Source organism: Anopheles marshallii, chromosome 2 (genome assembly GCF_943734725.1).
Source record: "Anopheles marshallii chromosome 2, idAnoMarsDA_429_01, whole genome shotgun sequence".
Lineage (NCBI taxonomy): Eukaryota > Metazoa > Arthropoda > Insecta > Diptera > Culicidae > Anopheles > Anopheles marshallii.
The window spans coordinates 82,619,364-82,637,656 of NC_071326.1; the positions used below are offsets into that span (position 1 = coordinate 82,619,364).

Consider the following 18,293-nt stretch of genomic DNA (forward strand, 5'->3'; position numbering starts at 1 on the left):
ATAACCAACCTAACCTCTAACCATCATCAATCACGGCACAGCACACAGGCGCAAGTGTGTCGGAACCTGGCCCTAGCACTAGATATTGTTTTTGACGGATCATAATTGTGCCACTTATCGGCTAAAGTTATGACGTCGATGAGCAAACCGAACGCTGACGGCAAGCTGAACGCTGAAACGGCTGCCCGGAAACGTGTGGCGTTTAAATTGTGTTTTCCCCAGGTGGAAATTCCTTGCCTTTGAATGTTAAGTACGCTCAACTTATCTCACCCCAGTGTGCGATCGGGACTTAGCGCGGTACCGCAGTACCGCATCATAAACGATTCATTCCCATCATTTGACGTGCAAGTGTACACTTCATTGACTACAAACTTGATTTGCAATGTGTCCCCCAACTACGGGGTAGATTATTGGTTAGTAGGACGAAACTCAATTATAATTTTCAAATCAAGCCCACGTTACAGCGCACTGCACCACCATTGACTACGTGAATAACCCAAAAAAGCTCATGTTTACGCCTGCAAGGCTTTTAATAGCAGTGATCTGTTGAGGGTTTTTTTTTCACGCATACTTCAAACCGGGAAAACTTTTTCCATTTCCTGCTCTGCTTCTAGCTCAGTTTTGGGGTTCCATTCTGTTGGGTGATGAGTTTCGATGAGAAAGGGAATGCCTTAGGGGGTTTTAGAAATTTCCTTAACAACGTTAGGGTAATGGTTAACGAGAACGTGCGTCCGAACGATTACATTTGAATTCCGCAAAGCCTGTTTGTCTAACACGTTGCAGTTAAAGTGTTATCGAAAGGGAAACAAACGCGCAATTTCTGCTCAGCGAGAAATTTAATTTGTGAGCTAATTTTTAAACTTTCCTAACCACAACCTTTCATAATATATAATGATAATACAAACATAATAAACACTTAAATAGTTGTTTTAAGTGATAAGCCTTGTAAAACGTTTTTCCTCAAAAAAGAATCTTTTAAAGCGACTCAGCGATTCGATGAACTTAATACGCATGTGACCGCTTTTACCATCCAAACCGGCCACCCGGTCGTTTCAACAGAAAGACTTTTAATTATTATTTTAATTACTTCGCCACGCAACAGAAGAAAAGAGGGCCATAGAGGGAAAGCGTTCATTGTTGTTGTGTGCTGCTATTTATTCCAGGGATTCTTTCAGTGGCATCACGAAATAATGTGTTTTAGATAAAATATTTTAAATTTGCTTATCGTAATCATAATCGTTTTGGGGGATTATTTAATTATTATTCATACTTTATTTTTAAAGAAAACAGTACGTTGTTCAAAATACTAAATTTAATAATTCAATTATGACATAAATTGATCTTTTTTATAGCATTTTTAAATTATAGCTCATAACTACTTAACTCACAGTACAAACTTTGACCTTTATAGTATAAACAATTATTTTTATAACCAAAATTTTGCATGGTAAATATTCAATTCGCATTAAATAATTAGACAAATTATGTCTCCATTACTTGACTCCTGCCATAATAAGATTTCTATAACAATACTCCTTTTACGATTATTAATGTAACCATTGTAGAAACTTGCCTGCCTCGTCCCGTCTCGTCTGATGGGATGCTAGTCAAAGTTTTGCGTTCGTTTATGAGCTCATCATCTGATTATAGCGACAAAGCAAATACGCTTGCGGGTCAAAGAAATCGTACGACGCCGCTTCTCAGCATTCCACTTTTCCTTGCCCTTTTTTTTCGGAAAACTTTTCATTGCGAAGTAGATTTTACATTTAATTCAATAAGAAGGGATTAGCCGTCGAACAACACGCAAAACCGGTGTAGGAGGATGGGAGTACAGATGATTATTGTAGCAGTTATTCGATTTTTTACACACAATAGTACTAAAAAAGCACATGCTCACTGCTGGGTTCGGCCACAACACAACAGTCATCGTTACATAAAAGAAGCTAGCCGAAATGAACGTTCCATTCCGCAGCAAATTGCAAGCGATAAACAACTTGGCAACTTCTTGCACAGTTGACCTTCAGTCAGAAACCATTATCCTGTCAACCGGAGGCGTTGATGCACAGAACCATCCAACCTTACGTTCGAACGTCTTGGTGGTGTTTCGCCTCCCGTACCCCTTTGCCCTCCTTTTCCCATGGGCAAGGGAATAATAAACCCTTTGGTCGCTTGGTGCAACGTGTGCACTCGCTACCACGGCGCATGGTGCATAAATCATGGCCATTGTGTGCCGGGCTACTTTTCGTTCCCAGTTTTGCCGCTTTGGAATTTGTGTTTCTTTCGTGCTTTCGTTGGTTGCACTTTCGTACAACAATAACAAAACAACGGCAAGAAAGATTAATTGCTAGCAACAGCATTGCATCTCATCGCCAAGCCACTCCTTACGCGTGGCAATTAGAACAAACACTGAAAACATGGCTGTCGCTTACGCTAACGAATAGAAAATCTCTCTATAGAAACGAAACAACAAAAAAACAATAGTTTGCTAGTGAAGCTGCGCACCAAACGAGCTGCCGATGAAAGAGTCGCGAGAAAAAAGCTCTCCTTTTTTTAAACTTACCACCTACTTCCTACTTTTTTTGTTTTGTTTTTGTTTTCCCCCGTCGTCTCTTTAACTAGACCTTTTGTGCAATCGTAAAACTCAGTAAAAAAAAAGTAAAAGACTGGCCCAAAGTAGTAAAGCGGTTACAACGGGCCAACCGTTCTATCGTTCAAATTTGCATACAAAACCCATCCACGAATGGGTTTCATTCATTTTATGGAAGCTGCCTTGTTGGGTTTGCTATTTGCAGCAACAAACAGCATCATCGTTAGCTATTTACGTTTCTATTTCGGTTCTATTCCATGGCGCTTAATAGAATGCATTAAATGATAATGGGGGTTCTTTCTGGACGGTTGGTGCACTTTCAAACTCTTTGGAAAGATATTGCTCTTGGACAAGCAAGTAAAGCCAGATCTGGTGATACGCAACAAATGATTGATGACATCCTATACTTGTATACATAAAATGATCATTAATAACAAGGTGAAGGCTAGCAGATGATCTGAAGGAAACGTAAAAGTTGCTGGGGGACAATGTGTAATAAAGCTCGTTATAAAGCTTTTATTTTATTTGCTGTCAACTCTTAAAACTCAAAAGAATCGTTAGGCCGTTACGAAAACTGTCATGCGCTCATAATTCTGACATTCAATGAATACGTCCGTCATGGTCTACAACACTTGTTGATGTTACAAAACCTTAGAGAATGTTCCAAATTCCAACTATCGTAATTTATTCTTGATATTTTCAAGAATAATTTAAACACAAACATCAGGCAGAAAAGGTTTGGCACAACTTGATAACCCCTAATAATGGCCTGAAGTAATGCCTTGAGAACGTAGAATCTCTTAACTTTCTCCAGAATCGTTCTTGAGAATGTGATTTGCATGGTGGTGTCCCATCTGATTTACGCTTCTTGGCATTAATGTCAAAAGTACTTTGGTTTTTTTTTATTTTATTTTATTACAGTTCGGTTCTTTGGCGTATTTTCAGTCACATTGTGAGGAGAGTGCTTCATTTTAAAGCATTTCCTCCCTGTCTTTTACCTTATCCCGTGCATGCTGGCGAAGCCTGTTGTGCTATCGTTGGTGAAGATGTAAATGTTAAAGCTGTTTTATTGTGTAATGTGGGTCGTCCGTGTCGGTGTTTCGTCGTCGTACTGCAGGTAGGATATTCTTACAAACTCGATATTTTAAAAGTTTCAAGAATCTTCATGATAGAGATTTAGAGGGCTTTACTCTGTAAAACGACTTTTGTTAGATACATTACCACACACACATCACCAAATCCCAGTGAAACGAGAGAAATATCTGAAAACCAAATGTGTGAGTTCTGAAATTCGATTTGTTCTCTATCCTCTCAACCTCTGCACATGTATTGCATGCAGCAGAGAGCATGTAGAAAAACGAAGTAAAAAGCTTCACCGACATCAATTCTCGAAAGGAACAGTTAAATGGATAATTTTATTATCTTCTGGATGTAATAGACCTCCTAATGTCATACTGGGATGAGTAAACTTGAGATCCCTGGTCTAGATAAGTCCTGGAGTTTCGCAGTATTAGATCGACTATCTTTGCTAGATTCTTCAGACGATCTATTCAGATCAAGTGCAGATTTTTTTAATGGCATAGCTCATTTAAGCATTAACAAAATCGCACAAATAGACCTTAAATAAGCAATGGCACATTATGCATCGTTCATACGTCACGAAACTTCGCTGATAGTGCTTGCATTACTGAAGATCACTGATCGTGTACGAACGGGTTTAGATTAAGATTTAATAGGATTCCTAAATTTTAAAAACACAACATGCAATTCACACAATTTCACAAAATTAAACATATTTTAATCCCTAAATTCGCTAAATATCTAAAACATTTGAAACACCATGATCGAAGCCTTTTGCCAATGGTGGAAAAGGTAAGCATACATCAAATACGCCGTCCATACGTACCAACGTAGAAATGGCGTTAGCTTCATAGTGGGACATTAGTGAAATCTCTTCAAAAAACCCATTCATTGTTGCTTTTCCTTATGTCGAAGGAGCTACAAGAAGGTACTAAAATCTTTTCATCCACATGCACACATCACAGACGAGCGGTAACACTTGGGACCCACACGATTTCGGGGGTTGGCACAGCTGGAAAGCTGAAGTGGTTTCAACGCACCGTTTTGCGTTCCGGGCCACGTACGATGGTCGCTGGATGGTGAAACATTACCCAGAGCGAATGCACATTATTTATTCGACCATGAAAGGAGTCCGTCCGGCTCGGGTTTTTTTTTATCGCAACCCCAAAACAGCTTAAAGGACACCGCCCAGGTAAGGCGGAGATTTTGTCCGGGACAGTGTTAAACGGGTCCCGGGGTCCGATTTGGTTCGATTCCATTCCCGCCGGTAAAAGAATGTTTGTTTTCATAAATACATTCACCAGTGCGGAGCCAGGGCCATTCGGTCACAGCGTAATACCTTCCACGAAGCGGCGGCCTACGAAGGGATTCTTGGGTGAATGTTTACACACCGCCTTCCACAAAAGTCTCATTTTTGCACCGAGTTTTGCCGTTACGGTAGAATTTTCTTTACACAAAAAACAAACACAAGAACCTCCGGGGTATAAACATTTCACAATCGGTTTGTCGCTTGCAGGTGATGTGGCGTAAATTGAGTTTTTGATAAGGAAATTGTAGATAGATCTTACAGGCACGCAAATCCCGAGGAGGAACTTCGGTTTTTGTTTTAATACTAATGCTTAGAAAATAAGAAAAACAAATACTACAAATCCTAACACACATACATGCTGGGCTGTCTCGCAATGATCCCAAAACAATAGACCATCATGGCCCTGCATTCCGACGGTTGAACAGTCTCCAAGCCCTCCAGCAAGAAGCAGACAAACAAATGAGTTTGAAGCGAAACTTTCATACTTAATTGTGTTCGTTCGACCAACGTTGGAAAAGATAAGTGAAACAGGCGGTAGACAAAATGGAAAGTGACAAAGCGGGACAAAGGCACACGAAACGGTAGCACAATGGTAGTGGTACGTGATGTCTGAATATGCTCCAGCGCATTAACAACGAATGTTATGACTGGGCACATTTTCAATACGTACGAATGTTAATAGACACACACTTGCTCTAGGCAAGTGCAAACCACAGCTACAAGAGCCGGTGCAGAACAGTATTTGCACAGTGATAAGGATGAGTAGCAGAGTTGGCGAAGTTGATGAAAACGGCACGATGAGGCACGATATTTGACGTTTGAGCAAATTCGAAATGGAACTTTCCGAACTCGCCGTGAGATAGTATAAAATTATGCTTGTTCAAGCTTCCATGAAATTTCATACTGAGTTAAGAAAACGTTAGTAAGCGAACAATGCTTGAGGCATAGGGCATATCCAATTTTCCACTTTCCGTGGACAATAATTCGTCCTCTGAAATCTTCGTTAAAAAAAGACGAATCCGAGAAATTTTCTTGCCGAAATTGCCTTCTGGTGTTACGGTCAAATGTACGTTAATAATATACATTTACAACAAAAAAAAGAAAATTCCAATAAACCCGACTTCTTGGCGGGAGTGTGAAGGAGGAAAATGATTAGTATGCTAGCCCTGACAGCGCGCCCTACAATCGATGGGCTGTCAAACGATGTGACATCGCTGCGTAGACACACACAGTGTATTCGAACGGTAACACTAAAACCGTCACGTTTAGGTGGGTTTGCACAGATGACGTTCGTCCGTGGTGGACAAAGATCCAGGTGAAGGTATGCGCGTGAGAGCATTGTTGGTTGACTCCTATCAAACGATAATGTCGAAGGCGATAATCGATGGATTTCGGTTTGCTCAAGTTTGGGAGTGTGCGGGAAGATTGATCCATAGAGGTGGTGGTGTATGAAAACAAGCAAACAACAGAGGGATCCGTTTAACGAAATGCGATAAAATCTTGCCACCTTGTTGAGGAATGCTTTAATATAACACCATTTTTGCTAGGGTATTATTTACGAGACAAATTTATGTTATGAAAGGTTTAAAGATGACATAATTTAATAATATATCGACATGAGTACCGTTCTTAAATGCTTTAGCGAATTATTACAGGTTATGCCTGGTGTTTGTTGGCCTATTTACGTAGTGTTTTATTTAACCAAACATTTAATCTGTTGAATCAATTACAGTAATGCACCTCTGGATCCGTTAACTACTGGAGTTAAGGCAGGTTGAAACCAGAGCCAACTCCGAGCATCCGGAATCGTTAACTCGGGCTGAAGACAGTGTCAGATCCAGAGTTTTGACTACAGAATCAGCTCCCCAGTCGTTAGTTCAAAGCCGACTCCGGAGCTGTTAGTTTGGACCCGATTCTGGAGCCGTCAGTTTGGAACTGACCCCAGGTTGAAGTCGGAGCTGGCACCGAAGTTGCTAGTTCGGAACCGACCTCTGGACTAAAGTCGAAGTCAATTCCGCGGCCATTAGTGCGCAACAAGCGGAACGGTTCTGAGCTGAAGTCAACGAGAACGAGTCAAAGTTCGGAACCAGTTCCAGTCTGACTCCGGAGCTGTCAGTTCGGAGCTACTAATTTGGAACTGTTCGGAGCTGGTAGCTCGGTACCCTCTCGGGGCAAAAGTCGAAGTCAATTCTGGAGTTCTAAACTGACCTCCGTAACCGTTAGTTCTGAACCAGCTCCAGGCTGCTTCCGGAACCTTTAGTTTGGAACCGGCGCCAGGCTGACTTCGGAGCTACTTATACGGAACCACCTCCAGATTAACCCAGTAGTCGTTAGTTCAGAGTTTCCTTGATTTCCTTGAAGCCGGATTGTCCGTCCTGCCTACGGGGGATTGGTCCAGATGGGATTTTGGACCGGTCCTGTCGTGTGAAGTTCAGAGCTAGCTCTTTAAGTTAAGTTAAGTTGGAACCGACTTTGGAGCCATTGGCAACGCAGCCGGATAGACGATCTTTGCTGTAGAAGTACCAAAAACCGGGGCAAGAGATCTCGTTATTGAACCGGAACTATTCCAGACCGGAACTAGTTTAATCATCATAAATAATAAGGAAAGATATTCATTTAAAAGCGATGCATTGCAATAATTATAAGTGTTTTAATGCCACTTCCAAACTCTTTACCAAAACATGAAGACACAACCTTGAAGAAGCATAGACGATCATCCCCCACAATGCTGTACGGGGGAGTATTTTACGACTCAACTACGTTCACGGCTAAGAGTGTCTGCTTTCATTAAGCTTTCGCGAAATACGCGAATAAAAGGCATTTAGGCAGACACGAATTCGACCGATGAATGAATCACGAAAATTGGTAAAGACTCGACCGATTCGCCAACGGAACAGTTGGTAGACCGACCGCACGGACGGGACGGGCTGCCTAGCACCCGCGTGACCCTCGGTAAGCTCCATAATCCTTTCCCGACACACCGGATCTTGGTGGGGTTTAGCCCGACCCGACCGTGGGCGGATGTTGCAAAACTTTTATATCGCTCACGTTCGTACCTTGGGCCCGTGGCAGGGTTTCTAATTAATTGCCTACCGTGTACTAAGGAACCGCCAGCAAACCGGTTGTGTGAATTAGCGTCACCATTAGCGGGAAAAGGGACCAAAGACTCAGGCAGAAAAAAAACGAAGAACCCGCCGAACGTGTTGGAAAATTGCGTACGGCGATGTTCGGAGCAAATTCGGATGATGCGATTATACTCTGCGGATCCTTACACTAATGATACTTGACGAATGGTGGCTTGTGCTCAGGTGTGCCACGTGCTCTTTGCGTAGGAAGTGTGGTCCCTCCGAGTGTGTGGCAATGGGATTAATTTGGAGCGTCAATTTGGTAGCTACAAATCCCGTACACCTAATTGCACTGGAATTGGAAATGGAAAAGGTGCCTAATGGGATGGAATTTGTAGAGTGATTGTAATAAATTGTTGTTCACTTTCACAATAAAGAACATAAAATTAAATAGAAAGCAGAAAGAATTCTGCAATATTGTTGTTTCTCTTTCAACGTAGCATTTGTCGTTCATTCGTCATTCTATGTTATGTGGAGAGGAACACAACTTAGCCCAAGCAAAACAAAATGATGTCGCGGGAGACTTGAAATTATTCTTTCTTTGTCGGCGCCCTTAGGCAGAGGGATGGAAATTTTATTTATTTTCCCATTTATTCGCTTTATTAAGCATAAAACGAAATGTAAATGAAAAATTTGTATATGCAATGGCGGAAAATGGCGAGAGCTGAGTGTTTGATGTGAATGTGTGTGTGTGTGTGCGTAGACAATTTCAACAACGCTTCAGATTGAATTACACAGAAGCAACAAAATTGATCTTATTTTGTTTTTTTTTCTTTTTGTTGTTTGCGGAAAAAAGACACCACTTTAGGCCGCAAAAGCGGAGCAAGAGCAATGAGTCCAGTGTTAGGAAGGTTTCTGAACGGTGAGGACCAGCTATCGTGAAGAGGTCGATAGTATGAAACTTGAGCTACGCGAATGCTAGTACTATTACGCGCAGTTTACACACCGGTGTCTATGCTCTTTGGCATCAAGACTGACAAAAAGGAAAACGAATAGCAATAGACTCCCTCGAGTGGGCATAACAAGAAAAGCTCCTTTCCTTTGCGCAAATGTTTCATCTTCTTCGATGGCGGACAACCGGCTAACGTCGTTTCATCATCTCGACGTACTTGTCTTTCGACTTCAAATTTGCACCGGTCGGTATGGTGATCGCAAAAGGCGAACAGAGCATTGGGGTAGAATTTGTTTCCGAAGCATTAAACATCTTCAGTTTCTTCACCTTTGTAGCTATCATGGTAAGGATTTAAAAGATCGCTCCAAGTCACGGACGTTCGAATTGGATGCCTTTCCCCGCAATATGCAGGTGGAGATATTAATGCTGGGATTAAAGACATGTCCCGTTTGATGAAGGTTCGAACTGTCACGGAGAGCCACAATGGAAGAAAGCGTGCTCGAGAGATGAATGGATGTATATTTTGTAAAGCGAACGTGTCATAACCTTTACGTAGTGGAAGAAAAGCGTGCCATTTTGGTGGAATTCTACGTTCACGCAAGACACGGTGCTTGCAAATGAGGCCAATTTTGCGCTCTATAGCAGGGGTCGGCAAAGTGAGCGGCCCCGTGGAAAGATTTTATCCAGCGCGATAGAAACATTCGAAAGACTTTATAAACAATACAAAATCTCTACACCACGACACTAATAATGTATATATATATGAATCATCATCGGCATCAAATGTTTTATATTTGTCTACATTTAAAAAAAAAAATTAAACGTTGTCTTTTCTCTACCAATTGTTTCTTGGACGGTCTCAAAGCTTACTAAGCTTGCTTCGATGCGAAGTTCAGAAAATGTGCTATGATGATAATAAATCAAAACCTAATGATCCTGATGTAATGATTAACGATACCATATTGGGCTTGAGCATAGTGGAGATTGGTTAATGATTTGAAAATTCGACTGAACTGCAACGTTTTTTTTCACATTTCGCTGATATTCTAAGAGTTTTGAGCCAATTAACATTGGAACAAAAAGCAAAAAAAGTAATGTAAACAATAATATGTAATAAAAAGAAAGAAAAGAAAAAAGTCCAGCAGACATTTTTTTAGTAACTATTTAGATAAGACGTGCACCAGCAGAACCAATACAGCTTGGATGATTTTAAGAACAGTTTCATGATACCATCTATTTCGTGTGTCTTTAACTCGCTGTTTCTACTATCTGAACCTATAGCAGAAAACGTGTGCCGACCCCTGCACTGTAGACATGAATTATTTTCCGAGTTCGTAGTTTCTTCTATAGCCTTATAAAACATTTTTTAAAAAGGTGTTCTGATGTTTATAGATAATGTAAAAAAATTACTAATCACAAATGAGAATTTTAATATTAATAAAAATTTATAATGAATCAAATTTGTACTATATTATTATACATTATTTAAATACTTTAACGAAACATAATAAAAAATGTAAAATATTACAAATCAGAAAATTAGAATATGATTAAAATTTGGCAATTTAAAACATTTTTAATTATATTAGTAAACAACTCATATAATTAAATGAATTGAATCTCGACTGGACAATGTTTATTGCACAAAAGCTTTACATTGGACTAAATCAACATGGGAAAGCGTGTCAATAAGTCGAACGAAAACCAACAAATCCGACGGGCAGTGCACAACGAACAAGTTTTAACCAACCGTTGCATGAACTTCTCTCGCCAAGTTAATCAAACAATGGACAATATGCTTTGTTGCGAAAAAATCTTACCAGCTCGGTAGCTTTTTTCCCCCCTTTGCTGCGACTTTCGTCCTGTTGAGTCACCGTCAAACGTTAGTGCGGATGGTAACCGACATCTAGCACCAAAACAACAATATCAAATTCCGAAGGGATTTCCATCAAATCAATACTAAAGTGAGGACACAAATAAAAAAACCCAGAGAAATGTGTGCGGCCACTAGCTGGTTTTCTACTTTTCACAAGATTACGGAACACCATCACAATGGGGAGGGAAAAAAAACAAACTAAAGCTGGAGGAATACGTCATTCGTAAGCTTAGCATTCGTTGTGCTCCCTTGGCTCGTTATTTAGGTGGGACACGTCCTTACTTACGACCGCTCCGACATGGTAAAAGAAAACAAACCTTCTAACTTTTTCTGTACCTTCTGCGCGGACACTTTTCATGAGACTGTGTTTCTGGTAACTAGAAATATAAAAAAAGAGTTCTCACAGCTTCTTTGCTCCACTGCTCTAAGGTCCTCTACACAATAGTGACACAACTGTACAGATATATTTGTTTCCGTATCGTTCCCAGCAGCACACAAAACTTTGCGTAGTGTTGAAGCTAGCTTTACCAGCTACGCGACCAACTCAATCTACTCTGGCGCCATACGATAAGGCAAATTATACAAAGTAAGGAACGGTTCGCTATTCTCGCTGCATTTCCGAATGACGCCGCAAACATTTGGCTGTAGCAAATTTTCCGTCCAAATGGAGCGGAGAGGAAAGCGATGTTTTCATTGCGAATAAAAGATGGTAATAAAATCACAATAAATGGGTTACGATTTATGTTTCAACCGTATGCTATGTGTGGGAGGGGGGGGGGTCTGCCTGCTGCCATCATTAGTATTCACAACAGCGAGTGCGGACGGGCTTTTGATTCACTGCACAGTCTCGGCAACGGTATGAACTTTCGGAAAATCATAACGGTGACGTTTGATGTTTACTTGTACAAAGTTTGTCCTCCATAAAGTTTTATTACCCATGTTAAACATATATAGAAAGTATTTTATAGAATTTATAGAATATTTATAGATATTAGTATAATAATTATATTTAAATTCCCCTTTGAAAACCGATTCAAATCAGTCGCCGTTTGTTGCAATAAGACAGCTGAGTTTGATTATAGCATTGAAGCATTTTTTGATAATGTTTTCATTCCAAAAATCGCATGAATTGCTTAATAAATAAAATGTAGAGAAAGCAGTTAACTCTCTAACATTGAAGTATAAACGATATTACAATAGTATTCGACATGCGTGAACATTCGAGTTACTGATTATAGCAGACAGCTATAATAGCGTATATCGGGGACAGGCTGTATACTCTGCCCCAGAGATACACGGTCCCTCTTATACGCGAGTTTGGAGATGCGCACTTTGTTGAAATTTGACGGCTCAGTTGGTTTATAGCACAAAATTAAAGCTTTAAAGTTGAAACAAAAATTAAGCCATCCAATTGGATTTAATAGAATTTTTAATTTAAGTTTTATTATTGTTTACTGAATTCAATAATAAATTACAAGTAACGAAAGAAGTCGACTTCATAACATTGATGCATAAGGACTATTGCTCCCGTATTCGACATACAGCGGATCTCTCGCGGGGTAAGAGCGACCCGCTATAATAGTGCTTCTCGAGGACTGCCTGTCGCGTAATTGTAATGCGCGCATTACAATGTGTCAATTTATTCGAATGAAACAATTGCAACCAATCAGTGTCCGCGTTTCGCATTAACGACTGCGTAGCGCATCTATAATTTATGCCATCGAGCAAGTACGTATCAACACAAGCCGAATCGCACATGGTTGAAATTAACTTTCAATGATGTTCATCATAGATTCATTCGAATCCTTACAATGGAGCGAGCACTAATTTTGCGATGGCCGTAATTTAATCAACCGTAATTCGATTCCATCCTCGAATGAACTAAGCGATTTCGAATTGAGTTTTCCAGAACCTAGATAAGCTAAAAGCAGCCCGCTCAACACACATTTTAAGCACCCTTTCTGTGTGTGGGAGGCAGTAACATCCTGCGACATCCTGTTGCAGGCTGTTGTTAAACCAACCCAATATAAAAAATAACACGTTTTCCAACGCTTCATGGTTAATGTGTCATTCTTGTGTAACATTTCACTCTATCTTTCTTGTTTTTGTTTTTTTTCTTTTTCGTTTAGTGCATAAATTTTACAGCATATCGTCATGCCCCGCTGTAAAATGAATTTGCTTGTTAATGCCACTGTCCGATGGTAAAATCGATAAGCGGACGAACCCACCTTTTTCCCGGTTGAGGGGGAGCGAACAACACGAGCACTGGGCGGTGGATTTTTGCCCTGACGTAAGACGATCAACGTAACCGGCAGATTTATGATAATGGTATGCGGTTACTGGGCAGGAGAGCAATTACAATTTCAGCCGCTTTCGGGTGCCACACACCCGGGCGTTACCAAATGACCCCTATTTGAAGTAAAGCCGCCCTCTGGACGTGGAGAGACACGACTCCGTCTCTCGTGTTTCGTGTTTTATTTTCTGGCGAGGAAACGCAATGCAACGGTGAGATACGCAACAGGACGAAAGGCTTATTTTCTCACGTTTTACGCCTGTGGAAATGATAAGATGGTAACGGTTCTCGGCTGCCAGGAGATATTGTTGGTGTGGGTGCGATATTGTGATAGGTTAGGATCATTCCTTCGCTTCTGGCCGGCGTGCGAACCGAAGTTGCGTAATGCTCGCAACGCAAATAATACAGACGTTGCTGCGTCACAGGCGGGCACACAAATTATGTTTTAATTATTAATTGGATGGTTTAATCGTATCCATTAAATACTGTGTTCCATGTTGGATCATTATGAAACCGGTACTGGTTACTTAGTAGGACTCTGCTACATTTGGGAATCATGAAATAAAGGCAGTTTTTTCCACATTACTCATACATCGCATAAAATTAAAGAAAGGTGTTGAACTTAAATAATACTCAAAGATATATCAAAGAATTATACGTATATTTCATTGCTGAATAGAATTAATTTATAACAAATGCGCAAGACCAATAGGAAAAGAAACGATTCCAATGCAATAATTTATGAGAATGGAAAGACATTACAATTGATTTCGAAATTTGCGACAAAATAATACAAATGGGTCTTTATTGCTCATAACTTAACAAATAAGTGCCTGAGTCGACCATTATGTCGACTCAGCCCGATGTGGGCTGCTATAACCAACTTTCCATCACCTGATCTCCGCGCAACGCGATCACTCCACAATTTAGCTGACTATAAACAGCGTTTCTGGCTTCAACGCTATAAAGGCAGTCCTCGAGATACACTATTATAGCGAAATGCTATAATTCGCGTATCTCGAATTCGTCGTCGTCTGTCAAATCCGGGAGTACAATGGTTTATACTTGTAAGTTATAAAGTTGACTTGCTCGTAATCAGCATTTTAGACGACTTTTACAACAATTAAAACAAACACACGTTCAATTTTATGCTTCAATCTCCGAACCCGCATATAAAAGGAATAATGTATCTAGGAGACTGCCTGTATCTGCCTGTATTTGTAACTTTCGTGTCCTAATCGATGTTGTAAAATGATAATCAACAAAAATCTAAAATGATACAAACTTATCGCTGAGATTACTTCAATCTGTTGACTGTGTTAAACAATCAGAAAAAATGTTATGAATCATTTCCATACAAAATCCATTTTGTCGAAGCCTGACTATATTTATTATCTAGCGCAATCGTGAAATCCGCGTAACAGGCACACGCAACGTACCGAATTATGCATACGACTCGCTAGATATATTCATTCGACGGCCCCCTCCCCCCTAAAAGTACAATGTTGCATTAATATTCAAAGCATAAGCGAGCGCTGGGAGCGGTTTACAGTTTGCCGTTCCACGACACGCCACACCTGATGACTCTGATAACTCTCGTGAGCTGAGGAAAGTTACACGTGCGTGGAAAACCATACGGCAAACGTTCGGAGATCACAAAATAGCAATATCCGGCATTGGGTGGAATGGAACTTTGATAAGAATCAGAAGAAATCATAAAACATGACGCACCAACGAGATGGTGACGTGTAATGGAGATAAGCTTCTTACGGTTACGCGTAAGGAAGGAAATAAATTATCCCAACCACTGGAAGCCAAAATTATTTTAAATGTATATTATGTGTGTTATGGTATAAATTTGCATACGGAATGTTTTCTGTTGATGTTGGAATAGTGGCAGAATAAAAAATACCACTGTGCTTGGTTGGTGAAAGTTTACTGGTGACCCATCATGAAGAAGATCCGAGCAAAGCCTCTGGTCTGGTCTGGCATTGAAAAGCTATCTTAATTTGTGATTTCAATAAGGCACATACTGTCCTATGATTAATCGCAAACGTTCCAACAATTGGGACAATATTGGCCCAGACAGCACCTTCACACAGCCAACGTGTGCACGGAGGTGGTGGCGGGAAAGCAATTTTGCAGGTGTTCCAGGAACATAACATGCTCGTTTGTACAACCGATGGAAAGGGCAACAGCGCCGATGAAGACACACGCTTGTTTCGTCGGAATTGTGCACCGAACCGGCACGAGTTCAAATTTCCTCCTCGAAGGCAAAGGTGCTGGCGCTGTAGTTTATCTTACACCTCGCACCTACGTAGGTTGACTTTTGTCCGGAGCCGGTATTTGTTTTTGTGCAGCACCTATTATACGATATGGCACGCAAGAAAAGCTACGGCAAATATTATCTTTCCCTTAACTTTGTTTGGCTGTACGGATGGGTAACCGTTTAGCGGTCTTTTATGGGAAGTTGCAATGATCAGCTCTAGTGTTGGTATAGCATGAAAGGGGAATCCAAGAAAAAAAAAACATAGAACCATCATTTAGACATCATCATCGGTAAAATTTACTCTAAAAACAACATAGAAAGCACGTATCAGTCCAATGGCAACGTGCAATCTTTCCTGTACGCCAGCACACGAAGCAAATAATTTGCCCCACATAGGAAACTTTATAATTCTCTCTTTCGCCATCATTCAACCAAGCTTGTGTGGGGGTTGGAAAAATAATCAATACCCGGAGCGTACTTCGGTAACATGCGGCTCGGTACTTGCCAACACTAGCGCACTATCATATCGGGGGCATACTGCAAACATGTGTAAGCAGAGCGTTCTTGTTAATCATATGGTGCGCTCTGCTTAACTTTCCACCTAGTGTGTGCAAAAGTTTCATCGCTTCCAATATTCGTTAGTCATCTGGAGCTAACGCACACGAAACCCATTACGGTGGATGGGAATAGTTTCGGCATTACAGAATACATGCCACCCGATGGTATCGATGGCAGGGTACATTAGCTACACTGGCGAACGCTGCACGAGTTCATTTTACGAGTACACGATTAAAGAACGTGGAGCGTGGGCAACGTAAGTACACGGTGCGACGGTGACGCGTTCGCCTCCGAAGACTCGCGCACTGGGTGTTGATGTTTGGTTAGGTCAATGTTAAAAGCAGTGAGGGTTTAAGTTATTCATCACGTTTCCGGCCGAAAGGTTAACGAATGTTTTCGTTACGAAAGCTTTCAAGCGGTGGATGAAGTGTGCTTTCGAGGTGATGATGGTCGGAACGGCAGCAACACATTAGGAAAGATGAAGGAGTTGGCTTTAAAAAGGAGTACTTTGTGGCTAACGTGTGTTATTATTTCAGTAAAAGTTAAAATATTTCACACTTAACAAGAGTGAGCAAAGTATTACATTGAATTTGGTTGTTCTTAAATAATTCACTTTAGGTATTTAGTACCAAAACCAAAGATTATTATACATAAAATGGGTACTGAGATATTCAATTTACAATAAATTATTAAAAACTAATAAACAAAATTAATTATACATAAGTACTTCAACATATACGGACCTGAAATGCGCGGATTAGCAGATGTATCTGATTTTTAACAGCTCAGTGAGCATATTGCACCTCTATTTAAAAAAATGATGGTGGTATGAAGTTTAAATTTACTGTACCAAAGTATAAAAGAAAACACAGGTAGTACACGGTAACTCTTATATGCGGATTCGAATATACAGGGTAAATTTGACAGTTTAGTTAACTTATAGCACAAAATACAGGCGAAAAGGTATATAAAAAAGTTTGATAATATCTTCTAACTCGATGCGACACATTTGCTTTAATGCTTATTAATGTATTCTTTAAAAAAACCGCATTATTAGTTATAATTACAGTATAATATACTACGGCAAACAAAGAAGTCTCCTTCATGACACTTGAGTATAAACCTTTTTTCTACATCTGGATTTGACATACGCGGAAATTTGAGCTACGCGAATCTCTCACGGGTTATAGCGGTATAGCTACAATAGCGGCACTACCTGTCATTATGCAATTTTTATAGCAAGATTCCATAAACTTCAAACTTGACACTTCTGAACAAGTAACCACGTGGGGCATGGAGACGCCCGGTAGTTCAACAAATAAATTGCGATTACTAAAGGAAAGCCACATTTCTTGTGAACAAAATCGTATTAACTGGGTTAAAATGGTTTACCTGAGCAAAAGTAAAATGACTAAATGCAAGTAATAAATATAGGCGGACAAAACGTTGCAGTGACATTGATTGAAAGTGGAAAAAATCCTCTCAACACTTCAAAAGCAGTCAATCAAACCCATCAATCACATCGAGGATGGAATTTCAAAACAACAAACCCGCTTCACGTCCATATACCCGTTGGCCTTTTTTCAACGGGTCCCTCTCTGCCACATCCAAGCAAATCAAATTCACCTACCTTCATCAGCACATTCGAGCACAGCATCCTCGGCGGTATCATTCGCGCCCGAATGGGTTTCCTTCGCGTTCGCTGTGCCTTCCCGCTGGCCGCTAATTCGCTCACCAGTCGCCAATTTAGTGACACTTTTAATTTTCCTTCCCCAGCCCCCGATGGTGCGGCCCCCGTTAGCACGTTTCCCACTCGTTGACCGTTCGCCGCTTTCGCTTTCCCCGGTTGGCACCGTTTCGGCCACATCTTCATCTGCGGTCCCGCTCGCACCGATCGCATTTTTGCCCTTGCGTTTAAATGTCTTCAGCCAGCCGCACAAATTCATCATTCACCTGTTCGCCGCCGAAGGTTGTTCGCCCAGGCGGTGGCCGAAGGTGGAAGGAAAGCAATTTTCACCACAACCAACCGGGCTCATGACGGGGTGACGAAGTGTCAGCGATACGCGTGTTGTTCACCCATCGATGCTGACACGGTGTCGATCGACGGTGTGACTTGGTGCGATGGCTAACGATAGAGCAGCCGGCGGGTTCGATCGATTTTCAAACGACGGAAGTTTCAACTACGCTACACATTTCCGGCTCGCGATACAGACGATCCGCGGTGGCTGCATGGTTAGATTCCGCTTCAATTCCTGCCCAGAACGGTTGCCCAGCGACATTGAACGGTTGCGATGGTTTGCCACC

General features: G+C 40.9%; 1 protein-coding gene across 1 annotated transcript in view; it reads right to left on the reverse strand.

The window, feature by feature from the left end:
• Positions 1-17,938, reverse strand: part of LOC128707413 (cytochrome b5 reductase 4) — a 31,330-nt gene extending 13,392 nt beyond the window's left edge. The window contains exon 1 of the mRNA XM_053802365.1: positions 17,620-17,938. Coding sequence (XP_053658340.1) covers positions 17,620-17,938 — 319 coding nt within the window. The remainder of the gene's footprint in view (positions 1-17,619) is intronic.
• Positions 17,939-18,293: the final 355 nt, after the last annotated feature.